The sequence below is a fragment of the Lissotriton vulgaris genome, chromosome 7 (genome assembly GCF_964263255.1).
Source record: "Lissotriton vulgaris chromosome 7, aLisVul1.2, whole genome shotgun sequence".
In the NCBI taxonomy this organism is placed as follows: Eukaryota; Metazoa; Chordata; class Amphibia; order Caudata; family Salamandridae; genus Lissotriton; species Lissotriton vulgaris.
This window is the reverse complement of record NC_141695.1, coordinates 1774981019-1774996475: the sequence shown is the minus strand read 5'-3', so window position 1 is coordinate 1774996475 and position 15457 is coordinate 1774981019. Positions and strand designations below refer to the sequence as shown.

Here is a 15457-nt window from a genome sequence, read left to right as displayed (position 1 = left end):
GGAGAGAGGGGAACTGAGACACCCACACTGTATGGACAGTACCACAGCAGCACTCATTCAAGGGGAGAGAGGGGAACTGAGACACCCACACTGTATGGACAGTACCACAGCAGCACTCGTTCAAGGGGAGAGAGGAGGACTGAGACACTCGCACTGTATGGACAGTACCACAGCAGCACTCATTCGAGGGGAGAGAGGAGGACTGATATACTCACACTGTATGGACAGTACCACAGCAGCACTCATTCAAGGGGAGAGGAGGACTGAGACACTTACACTGTATGGACAGTACCACAGCAGCACTCATTCAAGGGGAGAGAGGAGGACTGAGACACCCACACTGTATGGACAGTACCACAGCAGCACTCATTCAAGGGGAGAGAGGAGGACTGAGACACTCACACTGTATGGACAGTACCACAGCAGCACTCATTCAAGGGAAGAGAGGAGGACTGAGACACTCGCACTGTATGGACAGTACCACAGCAGCAAGGGGAGAGAGGAGGACTGAGACACTTACACTGTATGGACAGTACCACAGCAGCACTCATTCAAGGGAAGAGAGGAGGACTGAGACACTCACACTGTATGGACAGTACCACAGCAGCACTCATTTAAGGGGAGAGAGGAGGACTGAGACACCCACACTGTATGGACAGTACCACAGCAGCACTCATTCAAGGGGAGAGAGGAGGACTGATACACCCACACTGTATGGACAGTACCACAGCAGCACTCATTTAAGGGGAGAGAGGAGGACTGAGACACCCACACTGTATGGACAGTACCACAGCAGCACTCGTTCAAGGGGAGAGAGGAGGACTGAGACACTCGCACTGTATGGACAGTACCACAGCAGCACTCATTCGAGGGGAGAGAGGAGGACTGATATACTCACACTGTATGGACAGTACCACCGGGATACTTTGGGGAACCTTGGCTGTCCTGGAGCTGATGACACAGGTAACAGTCTTCCCATTGGCTGTGCTCGTTGGGAAGATGCGGTACTGGCTGTTAACGGTGAGGGTGCCGTCTGTGTTGTTGGTCACCGTGGTGCTGACGTTGCCAGGAACCACTGATTGCCACGTGATCTCAGAGGGAGGCTTCCCATTGGCTGAGGTGCAGTTTGCCACAGTAATCTGCTGGTCTCCAACTGCACCAGGCACGGCCTCAGCATTATTTGTGGGTTCAGCTGGAAACCAATCGAGAAAAGTATTCAATTGTGGAAAGAGAACGTGAGCATCTGAACCCCAGCAGCGACCTTCCGTAGCAGAGAATACAAAGTAGATTCACACCGCTGCCCCAGCTTGGGACCTACGCAACAGGTGCAGCCATGGCCTGGTACATGCATGGGCAATCAAACCTTGGTGTGCTAGCAGCCAACCTCGCCCAGGCGCGCTAGCAGCCGACCTCTCCCAGGCGCGCTAGCAGCCGACCTCGCCCAGGCGCGCTAGCAGCCGACCTCGCCCAGGCGCGCTAGCAGCCGACCTCGCCCAAGCGCGCTAGCAGCCGACCTCGCCCAAGCGCGCTAGCAGCCGACCTCGCCCAAGCGCGCTAGCAGCCGACCTCGCCCAAGCGCGCTAGCAGCCGACCTTGCCCAAGCGTGCTAGCAGCCGACCTTGCCCAAGCATGCTAGCAGCCGACCTTGCCCAAGCATGCTAGCAGCCGACCTTGCCCAAGCATGCTAGCAGCCGACCTTGCCCAAGCATGCTAGCAGCCGACCTTGCCCAAGCGTGCTAGCAGCCGACCTTGCCCAAGCGTGCTAGCAGCCGACCTTGCCCAAGCGTGCTAGCAGCCGACCCTCCCATCGTGCTACCAATGACCCACTACTTGCATGCTAGCAGCCAACCCATCCCAGAGCATTAGCAGCAACCCTGTCCTAGTAGCCATCCCACCTTAGTGCACGGGCAGCAGTCAAATTCTAGCGTACTGTATGAGAAAGATTCATAAACACAGCCCCCTCCCCTAGTGTCAACCAAAAACCCAAAGAACACAGCAGCAGACCCAGGTCAAGCACGATCACCACACTTACTATCACAATTGTAACTTTGAGTGCAACAACTTCCAGCACCTGCTGCTGAGAGATGCCTTTAGACAGTAAGAATTAAAAACAAAAAGGAAGGTGCACCACATGGACAAATCAAGAGAATATAGCTCCATTGAAGGTTCTTCCTTTTATTGAATTTCTTTGAGAACAGCAGCACAGACAACGCGTTTCATTCCTCCGTGCCACGGGATATTCGTACGGGCTAATACAATATCGGTGGGGCTTCCAAGGTCGAACCCAAGTACACCGTATGTCAGAGTAAAAATCCAGTCAGCGTCGCAACATAAGAGCGTGATTGGTCCTACTATGTAGAGAAGGAATTAAGGCAGTGCGAAAAGACGAAGTTGATAGCTCCAAAGGTGTCCCGTGAATACTGCATGGAACCAATCCTACATAATTTAAATATGTTGGGTAGTGTCAGAAGATAAGTGAATTCTTATGGCACCAAGATGTAGTATTTTCTTTCAAGATGTGGCTAATGGTAGCCGTGTCAGAAGGTAAAAGGTCCCAACTGCACGAGAAAACAGTTTTTGTATTTTACCAAAGCTTCCATGATACGAAGCCGACAAGCTTAAATCGCGAGAGCTTCACTCGACGCTGCCTTTCAATAAAAGTAAAAACCTTCAATGAAGCTATATTCTCTTGATTTGTCCATGTAGCGCACCTTCCTTTTTGTTCTTAATTCCCTCCCCTAGTGTATAAACAATTGGGCCCTGCTGGTGCACTATCAAATCATCTCTGTGCACAAGCTATCAACCAACCAGCTCTATGCAGAAAAAAAACACTAAATCACCCCATACACAAGCAAACAATGACACCCTTTGTGCACAAGTAAGTAACAGATCACCGCCACAACTAAGCAAGAAATCACCCCAGTGCACAAACATGTTCACTCAAGTGGAAAAGCAACACATTGCCCTATACACAAGCAAGAAACCCTACCCTTGTGCACAAGCAAGCAACAGATCACCACTACAGGGATCAACGTATCACCTACGTGCACAAGAAAGACATAAATAACATATGTACAAGAAAGCAATAAATAAACCCTGTGCACAAGGAAGCAAATGATACCCTTGTTCACCAGAAGGCACCCCAGTGCACAAACATGTTCATTCACTCAGGTGGACAAGGAACACACACTATGCACAAGCAAGAGTCAAGGAACACGTCACCCCAGTGCACAAACATGTTAACTAAGGTGGACAGGGAACACACCACCCTATGCACAAGCAAGAGTCAAGAAACACTCCCCCACACCCCCCTTGCACAACCCATCAGTCCCCGCCATCGCAGCCCCCAAGGGTCCTCACCAAGCAGAATCAGCTTTGTCGTGCCCTCTTCGTTGCCATTGGGGTAAGTGGCAAACTCGCAGGTGTAGGCGCCCTCGTCGGCCATCTGGAGCCCGGTGATGACCAGGGTGGGCTCGGTCAGCGAGGGCTGCAGAAAGGAGATGTGCTTGATGGGCAGGTTGGTCCCGAAGGACGGGTTGTACACCGCCACATTGGTCTTCTTGCCCCCAGCTTCCCTCACCCACGTCACCTGGGTTATCTTAATACTGGGGTCATCGATGGGGAGGGTGCAGGGCAACGTCACATCCTGGCCCACGAAGCCGGTGACCTCGTCACGCACTCTCACTCTCTGGGCTGCAGGAAAACAAGAAACCATTAGATTTGCAACTAAAAATAGGATATGTTGCCCTACAGGCCAGCTAGCTCACAGCGCAATCATAAGTACCCAGAAACCAAGGGGGGGCAGCACATGGTTCTGGGAACCACTGAACACGACAACCCCGATTCCAATTTGGCCAGCAGAGGCAGTAAAGTATTCAATCAGTATTGTTAGATTTCAAGTTAGTGAGGCCCTTGCCTGCTGAAGTCCAAAGTGTGGATTGAGCCTGTGCCTCCTAGGAGATTCCGAACAGGAGAAGCAGCTGCCAACTCCCTGGCAAGCAAACCTTGTCTGAGGTCGCTGGGACCTTATATGGTCTGCTAGTGGTTGGTACATATCTACACTGGTGGTTGTATCAAGTGTTACTGTTGGATGAGGGTTAATGTCCTCATTGTTTGGGTATTTAAGGGTTCTGAATGTTTTCCGGTCTGTGATTCAATCATTGTAGGGTTGGGACTAGGGCTAGGATTTATATTGGAAGTAGGGACTAGGGCTTCCTATGTAATTGGGAGTAGGGAGGGACTAGGGTTTGACCTTTAATTGGAAGTAGCGATTAGGGCTTCTGGTGTGATTGGTTGCTGGACTAGGTGTGGGACTTAGAGTAGGGTTAGGTTTTCTATTGGAATTAGGGCTACCTGTGCCATTGGTTGCATGGACTGGTTTTGGGACTACTGGTAGGGCTAGGGCCTTTATTGGACATAGAGATCAGGGTTTTTAAACTGATTGGGTGCTTGGACTAGGGCTAAGATTGGCTGTAAGGTCCTGGTCTCCTATTGGTTCCAGATTTTAGGGCTTGTGTTGTGATTGGATAGTGTTAGGGCTAGGGTTCCCATGGACTGAAGGGGTCACCTGATTACTAAGGCTATAAAAGAGGCCAGGCTTAGGGCGTCGAGGACAAGGGCGTCGAGGACAAGGGCAGAGAGGACAAGGGCAGAGAGGACAAGGGCAGAGAGGACAAGGGCAGAGAGGACAAGGGCAGAGAGGACAAGGGCAGAGAGGACAAGGGCAGAGAGGACAAGGGCAGATTCCTGTTTGAGCCTGTTCGAGACTGGTTGGGACTAGGGCCAGAAATGTGGCCCTTTTTCTCATTTAGCAATACCCAGCCTACAACATCCACAAACCGAGCAACACACTCGCACCAAATGTACACCACACACAACACTATGCACAGATTAATGTACCAGCCTGCACTACAAACCCAACCACACCACATCTACACACCCTACTATCCCAACTACCACACATATCGACCATCACCTACAAACAGTACACAACTGGGAGCTGCTGGGCCCTCACCATTGTAACAACATTGACAAAAGCAAAAATTAGTTTTATTCTCACAAAGCACACATTGCCACAGTAGTTCCTGGCACTGAACAAAACAACTGTGTGACAATATGCTCCTTGTGAAAGAACAGAATGCGGTCACTCACAGTGAAACTGGCCGATAGAGAGAATTTTAATAAACACAAATGGTCATGGTTAACGCCAGACCTTATTAGGGGCCTACATAATCAATAAAGTCTCAAAAGTGCACCCATGTCCTTGCCCCAAGTGCAGATATATGGATTTCAGGAATTCACAAAACTTTACTGAAGTAGGCCAAGAAATATTAATTGAGTTTGCACGTTCACTTCCCACCCCCCCCCTCCCCTCCCCTCCCCCACCCCCCACACCAATAACTTTTTTCCACAACCCTGGAAGAAGTTTTAACCACATCCCTGCTGACCAAATTCCTCTCCTGTGCTGGGCCTTAATAAAAACGGGTGTGGTCATGACGAGCTGAGCTCGTCATGAGCATCGAAGGGGCTAAGTCTTCCATTGTTAGGAGTTAATTTCCTTTCTCAGTATGGGAACAGATTAGAGAAGAGTTGGTGGAAACTCTTAAAAACAGTCAAATTAGTGGGTTTGCACAGACTCAAAAGGGCATTCCAACCCTGGAACTATTGTTTCAGCCCCAGTGTGTAGATATGCGGAAATGTGGCAACATAAGGGAATTGCTAGTATTCCAACTCGAATACGGAAGGAGCCCTGGCATAATCAGAGAGGCTAATTCAGAGCTCTTATATAATGAGACTGCTGCCATAATTTGTCACCTCATAACATGGCACAAACGGGACAAGTGGATTTTGTTACAGGAGAAGTCTATTTATGAATCAACCTGCCCCACGAACAAGTAAATATTGTATTAAATTCCACACCCCTGTAATATTTCGCTGAATGTCATCCTGTTGGGGATTGCTTTAACTTTGATCCTACAGGTTTTAACCTAAAACGGTTACATCACCTGCCTTTCTGAAATGGTGGGAAAGGAGGAACACAGAATCCTGGAGAGGGATAAGTCCAGTCCGCACCTTGAGTCTCAATGCACAAAACATTGTTTACCTTTCGTAATATAAGTTTATGTTTTCTATAGACTTGCCTTCCTGGGTGAATTGTTCCTGCTGTTTTGTTCTCAACCCGTCCTCCATCAGTGGCTGCCACCATCTTCTGGATAGTCAGTTCAGGATGAGACTACCCTGCCTCCTTACAAACGTGTTTTAGCATCTCACCAGTTTTTGATTTTGCTAATGTTTCTTGCTCATTACTCTGTACTAATACCCACATTCCTGCCGAGAGGTGTCAAAGTCCAGGCTTTGTTTACTCATACTTTATTTTATTACATTGGTTATCTTTGGTCAATACTGTGAAATATTGGTGTCCGATCAACTCCTTTCAGACGGTGATACTGATGCAGAAGGTTGACCAGCCAGGATCAGGTCGGTCATGTTTTCCGAGATGCCTGTACCTCAAGCATGCCTAATCCCTACAAATACTTTTTGCTCAAATGCCATCTGGCTGAGGGAAAATTATTAGGATGCACTGTCTAGCTACATGCCTGGGTTCCATTCATCAGAAGACAAATGTCAGTCTGAGATTTTATTTCCAAGCAGTCTTTCTGACCATCGTTTGGAGATTGTTCACTTTTAAAGCTGCCGCTCAAATTTCTCCGGATTAGGAATTGCTTTATCTGGGCAGCCCCTATCTACTCAGACCCTTGTTATTGGTGGTGCTCACACCTTTTTTGAGCCTTACTGGGGAGAGCCAGTGCTCTTGACCATGAAGGGTGCAGTGCTGCCATCTGGTAAAATGACGTCCAAACCTCTTGTGGTGTCGAAGCTCTTTGTGGTTTGTTTTTCACACCTAAAGACAGGTGGTCAGAGTATGCCTTGTGTGCAGAAATAGTGAGTTTAACTCATTTGTTGTAAAGTGCCATTAATCTGCAAGATTATCTTTGCCTTTTGCTTTCATAATGCTTTTCACAAACTTCGAGGAAGAGTGCATAATGGTTATAAACTGCAGGGTAAGTCTTCCCTCTAAACTGGAATGAAATGAAGGTAGTTGAGAAATTGAACCTATGTTTTGTATTCTTTGTGTGCGCCAGAAGCAGAAATAAGGACATTCGAGAAACCTCTTGTACAATGCTGAGTTGTTCTAATATGTAGGTGCTGACATTTTAGCATTTCTATTATTACAATACACTTCTGCCACAGTATCGATATTTTTCCAAGCATACTTGCAGGATTCAAACTACTAATGGACCTGCAGAGAGAGTCGAGCGGTTCTTAAGATGGCGTCTTGTGTTCTCGGCCGCTTGGAACCGGCGAAGATGGATTGAGCTTGGACTGCGAGGAGCTGCAGCCTGAGAAGGTACCTCTGGAAACAGAGGGATGACAATTGGGTTCTGTGACACTGTTGGGCTTGGCACCAAAATTGGGGAGACTAGGATAGCCCTGATCACGGCCTTTACTGACTGGAGTGCCACTCACTTCTTTCTACACCAGGTAAGCTGGTCTGTGTCCATAGACGCTGCTCTGAGGACATCCCCCCCAGTGTTCTTTTTGTGCCTGGAGCGGTTCGCAATATCCCACTACTAACCGGTTGGACCGCCCGTCTCAGTGACCCTACCATACAGGGGAGCTCTATATTGCCCAGCGACCGGGGGAGACGGTGGGCAGCCAGTAGGGAATTCAATCCTGGGATAGTGGGCCGTGGCCCAGGAAGGTAACTGCTGTGCGGCAGCGCTGGGCAGACCAGCACAGTGTTGCAGTGGGGCATCGGCCTCCCTGCATCGTGCTAGAGGAGATAAGTCCGAGTGGGACAGCCGAGTCGACCACTGCGGTTGGACATTGGCACGCAGAATTGAAAGGACCCTCCTAGAGTCACTGGATGTGTTTATCTGAACGGTGTGGGCGAAGCACATGTGCCGAGGCATTGTGAAGAATAATTCGAATTACAAACTGTGCGCTTCATGTCCTGGACGGCAAAGCTTCTGGCATGGCCTGTGCTAGGTTGTTACCTTAGAGATGGGGCAAACTCATGGCCTTAGAGAGAAAACAGTCTGTGCCCCTAACTGATGCGGTCTGTTCCCATTTAGTGCTCTCTCTTTCTCTGTCTACTTCCTCTGCTCCCGTCCCCTCTCACCTGAAACTCTCCCCTTGCCCGCTGCACCGCCTCGCCCCTGCCCTTTGACTAAGCACTCCTTCTCCCCTTGTTGGGGAAAGATCCAATATTTATACTCTGGAGTCTGTGACCACTCTTTCGAAAGCATCAAGGGAGCCACTCACAGTTGAGGTATGGTTGGGCACCCCTTGCCAAAGCACTCCCTCTCCCCTTCTTGGGGAAGGATCCAGTTTGTAGGCCTTAGAGTCTGAGACCCCTCGGAGAGATCCCACTGTGTACAGGGAGCCTCTTGCACCAGAGATGGGGAAACGATACCACTTCCCCTGGGATCACAGCTTACTGGACTTTGGATGCAGCTTGGACTCCTCTACCGGTTTGTGTCCCCGTCCCCCTCCCCCTCCTCTTTCAATGCTGTGTCGCTCACCCTCCTCCTCCTCTTTCCATGCTGTGTCGCTCACCCTCCTCCTCCTCTTTCCATGCTGTGTCGCTCACCCTCCCCCTCCTCTTTCCCTCCTCAATACTCTGTCTTCTACTCCTGCTCCTACCCCCCTCCCCTGAATCTCCCCTTGCCTGCTTTTTCCTTTACGTATATGTCCTTTTTGTTTGTCTAACATCTGTTGGCCAAGCTCTAATAACTCTAACTTTTGTAACGATGTAACCTGCAACTATGGTCGGATACTCCTGTAAAGCGCTCGGATTCCTCCAGGTCTAGCCAGCGCTATATAAAACCTTTAAAATAAAAATACAATAAATAAAATCACTAACGACGCCAAACACCGTCATACATAACTACATCACATTCAGACACCCTCCCTGCTGTAATTACAGACCACCTTTTATCACTAACATATAATCATCCTTCCATCAGTTGTCTAACTAACACCCTCCTCTCCCTTCTACCATAATAACACTAACGCACAACACACACACACTGCACACCACCACACTTTGTAACTCTTGCAACAAACCAGCCTAAGATAAACACTCACCTACTTCATTCCCTCCTACACACAACATACACTCTACTCAAACACATCACCACCCACCCCCTCTATGTTACATCCTCCTCTCACAAACAATACTACACAACCAAATGCATTGCATGAAACCTATACATCAGCACCCCTTTGCACTACTTCTCAAAAGCAAAACAGATCACACACACCAGTACAACAAGATCTTCAAAGCGCAACAGCTCATCACACTTATCACAAAATACTAACATATACCCACCTTTCAAAGCACACAAAGGAACAAACTCCAATGCCAAGCATTCACTCTTCCACCACACCTAACACAGATACAGCAATACAGCACCTCTCTTCTAACCGCCTCTCATCCTTTGGACAATTTAGAACATTACTACATGACCCACATGCTGCACCACCTCCCCCGACTCATACACCTTCCGCCTTAAACACACACAAAAAATATAAGCAACATGCCACACGTCACAACTTTGCTTCCCCATGTCTACTTCATAACAATGTTGCACCACAAAAGCAACACAGCACTCCAACTTACTCTCAAACACCATCTCCAACACATACCCATGCAGACCCATCAGAATGCCTTCTTAGCACGCTGGATGAGGAACGATACAGAACAGCTACACGAATGCTATCCTAATACAGCTAATACCAGCACTAAACACACCTGCTACACACCCACACAATACTGATCACTCTTCTACAAAACAAAGTCCCACTATCAAAGGCCACTCATTAAACTGTCTACTATTAAATGCTCGATCCCTCTCTAAAAAAAAAGTATCACATCTACGACCTAACCGATGCAAAACCAGACATACTATTCATAACCGAATCATGGTTGGGAGAGGATTTGGCTCCAGTCCTGCATGAATCCATTCCCCTAGGCTATCAGATAATCACCCAAAATCGTATAGCCAAAAAAGGAGGTGGTCTAGCTGTTGTATTCAGGCAAACAATACATATCACTAAAATTGACAACATCACAACATCTCCACAAAGAATTGTGAGGCTCTTCTAACAAGATGCAATCCTTCACCGTCTTTCTCCTGTAACTTCCTTTACAGACCTCCACCTAGCAAGGCAACATTCCCAGACGCACTTCTAGACACAGTCTCAAACCTGATAACAATACACTCCAACCTATGCGTTTTGGGTGACCTTAACATTTGGTTTGATAAACCCAATGTGACCCATCCAAAACAATAATCACCGGCCTAGATGCACTGAAACTGCATCAGATTGTCCCCAATCCAACACACACCGCTGGACATAGCCTAGATGTCATTTTTTGCTAATACTGAACTAGTTACCTTTCAAACTAACTCCAGTCACAGGGTCAGATCACCACTTGCTTGCCTTCCAACATCAAACAACGCTAACCGACTCACCTAAAACTACCTTACATCCATCCACCTATCGACCGTGGAACAAACTCAATTTGGAACACTTGGAAACAAGACTAACATCCAGTACAAATCTGGAAACCATAAATTCTGTTCAAAATCTATACGAGTGGCTACAGGAAGCTTTTGACATCCTGATACCACTCAAAACCACACCTCAGAACAAAAGAACAAACATTTACAATGCAACGGTTTCGCCTCTGCAAAAGTTAGAGCTAATGGCATTGTAAATGACAAACGTTTTATTTATGTGGTGTTTTTGAAAACAGATAAATAAATGGCATTGTCATTTACAATGCCAATAGCTTAATCTCTCGCAAATACGTGACCTATTGCATTTGCACCCACACACACACAACCACACAGAGCCACACACACAGAGCCACACGCTTTTAAATGATATCAACCCCCACTAACATGCTGGACTTGCACCTCAATCACTGCTGTGACCCGAGGGTTTGCCCATACAGTGCATTGTCCAAGTAAACAGAACTTAAGCTCTCCTTTTGTTAGCGCCACGAGGGCTCTGGCCTGCTTAGCAGAGAGTGTGTTTGCTGCAGACAAATAACACACCTGCTCCTCACCAATCAGTGACAAAAAGTCAAGACTCGTGCTGCTGTTTTTTGAAACCTTGAAGGGTCGCATTACCGGCCATGCTCCTGCCAACAGTGAAGAGAGGCGCTTTGTGTGAATGTGATCAGGGTTTGATTAAAGTCCCTCGGTTCACTTGCAAACTGCGGCATACGTGAACTGTGGCCGATTTAAACCTTTGTTTACTCAATTTAATTTGGTTTGTGCCTTCAAAATAACATGTCTAGAATGAAGCCACTTGCAGCTCTGTCTGAAACCCGTGAATGCCAGCCTGGTAGAAGTGAACTATTGTATACGGATTATTAGATTGTGAAACCTACAGCTGATCCCGTGCCAGGTACTGGTGCGTGTGTGTGCAGTCGTGGCTCCTGGAGGGAGTGCTGCGGGCAGTGGGGCGGGCCGAGGGAGGGGCAGGGTGGGGGGTAGTAAACTCCGGACCGACCGGGGTCATGACTGAAACATGACACCTTCGGGTATTGTTCGCGCTATATAAAATCCCATGAAATAAATAAATTGGAGGAGGGGAGGCAAATGATGATGGGGGGGGGGGGGGGGGGGGGGGCAAATTCAAGCCCAGTCGGAACACACGCTTCACAGTTCCCTTTGTGATCATAAAGGCCCCCAAATTCAAAGAGCTTTGCGGATAGGAAATGAATTCCAGAGCGCCCTCCCCTCTCCCCATGTCGCTTGCCAAGCATGGTGGCAGCTTGGGCTTCAGCAAATGCCTGGAAGGGCTCAGAGATTGCTGCTGGAACTCTTTACAGCAGAAATATGTGCCAGACATGGGTCACGTGGCTTATTAAACTTTAGTTTGATCTTTGACATCCTGGAAACAAATGGCCCTGATGATCGCAAAGAGGAGGTTCATTCATGCCCGCCTCACCCCTCCTTGGAAATCTCACGGGGGCTCTGTCAGCCTGTGCTTGGGGAGACCGCAGTAATGGGGGATGTATGCAGTCACACCGCGGCTAGAGGGCATTGCTACTGAGATTGCAGTACCACAAGACCTACAGGCACTTAAGGGCGAGTTCCTCACTGCGCTGATTGTAACACGAGGCACACAGTTGAACTTACATACACAGGGGTCAAAGGGCGATTCTGATTCACAGCTCACAGTAATGCCACAAGACAGACACACAAACAAAGGGTTATAGGGGGAGCCTCTTGCAGATCTTACAGCAACGGAAACTACAAACACAGGGAGATTCCGCCGGAGATTTATAATACGGCACACAGACGAGATCTTCTTGCAGTTTACAGCAACTTATGCACACAGAAACAGAGGGACAGGAGGGACGGCGGGAACGGGCACACGGACAGCGGGAGGGGGGAGGGATAGACATACAAAGTGCAAATGCCGCTTACCTGCTAGCAAAGCCAGGAAACTGAAATCGCGCACCCCCCCCCCCCCCCCCGGAAACGACACTTTCAAAATGGCCAAAACAAACATTTTAAAAAATGTAATGAAAAAAAAACCGCCCACCGCCGCAATGACGATCGGAATGGGGCGGAGAGCGAAAAAAACAGCGGAACGCCCACGAATCTGCTCCCGCGAAGATTGACACATCTCTCTTCCAATGGCTAGCCTCCATTTATGGAGCTAGCCAATGGAAGAGAGAGGCTGGACAAAGCCCGTATTGTCTAACATAAGATTTCGCCTGGACGCCAGGCGAAACCTAAAATAAGAACCTTGGAGAAACATAGAAATAAAAGACATAAAACAACAAATTGGAAATCTGCAACGTACCTGGCTCAAAACAAACACCAAATAAGACCGTCGCCTACAGAAAATTAACAGATTATACAAGTCTGCTATAAAAAAAAGCTAAGAAAAAGGTACTATGCAGACAGAATTTAAAAAGCTAAAATGTGCAAATAAAGAATTCTATAAAATACTCAATGAATTTCAAAAACCCCAAATTGCCTAGAAGGAACTCATCCGGTTACTCAAGATTTCACAGACAAACTGGCAAATCATTACACGGACAAAGCAGACACGTTGGAATCGTACTTAAAAAAGAAACAAAGCACCAGCACTAACTTGTACAAAACAATACAAGAATGCTCGAATCAAGCCTCTGTTCCTCCCGACACATGATTAATTTATGGACCTGGTAAAAGCAAGCAGGCCTGCCGGCTGCCCTTCTGACCCCTGTCCCCCACAAACTTTCAAGACCATTCTTTTAACAACCTCTGCTGCCACTCCAGTAAGAAGAATCATCAACGATTCCTTAACTACTGGAATGTTTCCAGAAGAACTCAAAAGTCATACATACGCCCTTTACTGAAGAACAAACTTGGACCCGCTGAACCATGACAACTACAGACCCATTACAAATGGACCTTTTCTGGGTAAACTGATAGAAAGAGCAGCGTTCACCCAGATGTTATCATTCAATAAAGAGAATGACATACTTTCAGACTTCCAAACAGGATTCGCCTGGGAAGAGACACTGAATCTGCGCTCCTTGCCATCTGGGATGACCTAAAGAATACAGTTGACCGCAACGGGGCTGCTGCGCTACTCCTCTTGGACCTCTCAGCTGCCTTTGACACGGTTGACCATGACACTCTGAAACAAAGACTTTATGAAGCCGGCATAGAGGGAACAGCTCTAGACTGGATCGCATCCTACCTTCGAAACATAACTAATGTCATCCACACCCCACCTTTCTCGTCCAAACCGTACTCCACAAAAGCAGGGGTCCATCAAGGTTCTATCGTCTCGCCCATGCTTTTCAACATCTACATGAAGTCATTACCAGCACTGATCAATAAAGGTCACCTCACGTGCTATACCTATGCAGATGACACGCAAATACTCCTTCAACTGGAATGCCCCAAAGACATTGGAAAGTCATCAATTTTCAGCTGTCTCAGAGCCGTGGATCAGTGGATGACCTGAAGCCATGTCAAATTGAATGCTTCAAAAACTGAGATACTCACGTGTGGCGATTGGAAACATTACAACCCGCTTGCCGCATGTCCTGATGAACTGTGATCACTGCCTAAAGTATCAAAGGAAGTAAGAAACCTCGGAATGACCATTGACTCCAAGCTGTCGATGAATGCCCAAGTGGATAAACTAGCAAAATCAGGCTTTGCTACTATAAACACACTGCAATGAATTTTCCCTCATTCGGGATTTCCACACAAGGTCCAAGCTACCATCACCCTTGTTCTATCCAAACTCGATTACGCCAATAGCCTCTACCAAGGATCACCTTTAACAACCATGAAAAGACTAAAACGGACTCTGAACTCGGCTGCCATACTACTCTGCGAGACCACATCTCCCCTGCCTTGAAAGCCCCGCATTGGTTACCGGTTGCCAGAAGATCCACGTTCAAGCTGCTTTGTATCACCCACAAAGCGATACATGGAATAGGACCACTCTTCATCAGGAATAAAATCACCAAACCCATTCAACAAAGAAACCTCCGCTCTAAAAGAGCATCTCGCCTCAAAATCCCACCATACAAGAAAAAAACCATGGGTGGCACATCCTTCTCTGTTCAAGCAGCCAAACTATGGAACTCTTTACCCCCCAACATAAGGTCCACCGACAGCCACCTTATCTTCAGAAAACTACTCAAGATCTGGCTCTTCCTCACATTATCACCGTACGCAAACAGAAATATCCCTCAGTATACATGCATTTTTTTCATTATAGATATGGACCCATCTTTGTGTATTACTTTGTTTAAACATGTAAAATAATTATGTTGTTGAGAGAAAGAAAAATTCTAAATAAAAATCATATTTGGTCTACATGTACATACTTCCATTGTGCATCAATGTACCTTCCATTTACTTGGATCTTTCTTTTCTCCTGAAAAAGCATATCCAATGCACTACCCTATTTCTCATCCTGTGCCTCATTCAATATATTTAATCTACATATACTTACCTCCTTTATGTATCTATATACGTTCAATGTAATTATGGATGTATACATTTATCCCTTTCTTCAAATCTAGCATTTCCAATTTACTAGCCTATTTCTCAGCCTATACTTCGCTCAATATATCTTCTAACCCAACGACTCATCTCAAACTTCTTTCTACTACTCCTTCCAATGCACTACCCTATCACTCATCCTATACATCCATCAATATATCCTCTACATCCACTCTCTCATTTATTGCAAACCCCATACCACTACTATGATCGCCAAAATAACCCTTTCTAGACTCTCTCCTACTCTACCCCTCCTCGCATCATCTTACATCTCTTTTTACTATACCGATCCCCTAAAACAAACCTTTCTAAACTCTTCCCTGGGAGTCCTTCCCTCCAAAACTCCTTTT

The 15457-nt window shown here is 47.2% G+C and overlaps 1 protein-coding gene across 4 annotated transcripts in view; it reads right to left on the bottom strand.

Annotated features, from left to right (window-relative positions):
- Positions 1-15457, bottom strand: part of LOC147706651 (nectin-2-like) — a 205591-nt gene that overhangs the window by 159532 nt on the left and 30602 nt on the right. For all 4 annotated transcript variants that reach the window (XR_015297682.1, XM_086933151.1, XM_086933153.1 and 1 more), the window contains exons 2-3: positions 3361-3693; positions 899-1192 (exon numbers count right to left, since the gene is read on the bottom strand). Coding sequence is in view for 3 of the 4 variants with exons in the window: in XM_086933151.1 (XP_086789277.1) it covers positions 899-1192; positions 3361-3693 (627 nt within the window). In the remaining variant the exon portion in view is untranslated. The remainder of the gene's footprint in view (positions 1-898; positions 1193-3360; positions 3694-15457) is intronic.